Source organism: Eimeria mitis, genomic scaffold (genome assembly GCF_000499745.2).
Source record: "Eimeria mitis Houghton genomic scaffold, Emh_scaff1142, whole genome shotgun sequence".
Taxonomy (NCBI): domain Eukaryota; phylum Apicomplexa; class Conoidasida; order Eucoccidiorida; family Eimeriidae; genus Eimeria; species Eimeria mitis.
In genome coordinates this window covers 1,820-2,610 of record NW_013567826.1, presented here as the reverse complement: position 1 = coordinate 2,610, position 791 = coordinate 1,820, and the positions used below count along the sequence as shown (strand labels likewise).

The 791-nt window shown below is 53.4% G+C and overlaps 1 protein-coding gene across 1 annotated transcript; it reads right to left on the bottom strand.

The window, feature by feature from the left end:
* Positions 1-189: 189 nt before the first annotated feature.
* Positions 190-678, bottom strand: EMH_0030410 (uncharacterized protein; the record flags this gene model as incomplete). Its single annotated transcript, XM_013494416.1, has 1 exon — positions 190-678. The coding sequence occupies one exon, from the start codon at positions 676-678 to the stop codon at positions 190-192; it is 489 nt and encodes a 162-aa protein (XP_013349870.1).
* Positions 679-791: the final 113 nt, after the last annotated feature.

Here is a 791-nt window from a genome sequence, read left to right as displayed (position 1 = left end):
AGCAGGCAGTAGTAACACGCATCGGTGAAGGAAAGAATTGGAGTGATAAATTGTTGTTTTTGGAGAATTGGTATAGACGCCTGCAAACAGCCATTGTGTCAGCTTTGTTTCAGAGACTCGCGTAGTCTCCAGACTAGCCCATGTTTTTGCAACAGCTGAAAAAAAAGACACTCCAATCCTGTTCAAACACTACGCCACCTTGTGGTTAACGAGCCAATCAATCCCGAGGATGACAGCATACGGTATTGGCCCTACCAGGAAATCCCCGGTAAAGCACTCTCCTCCGCAGAGCATCGACAACCTTGGTACCTCCCTATCGATGAGTATGACTTCACCGTTGGCTACTGTGAAGGAGTACGCCTCCTGCAGGAAGCGTACCCTCAAGCCCAGTCGTTCCACAATAGTCGGGCGGATAAAGCTCCTTTTCGCCCCCGTATCCAGCAGTCCTTCACACTTATGGCTCACTACTTCGAGTTGCAATACCGCCCTCTTGCCTACACTACAAAGGGACCCATGGTACTCTGGTGTGTGTTCTGCAACATCTCCTTCTTGCCGCCATCCAGGTTTCAACGTTGTCTCCTCGTCACCACAGCTCGTTGGGTTCTCCTTCCCCTCGCCCTCTCCATCTGCTGGTGCACTCCGTACCTCTTGTTTCTCCTCCGTCCGTCTTGCCCGCATTATCGCGAACCGCTCCCCCACTTAGTAGCAGCACGCGTCTCTGTGGGTGGGGGTGCGGCCCCCGTCTCGGTGAGACTATGGTGGCATTTGGCCCAGTTGCGGCCTGGCTTCCT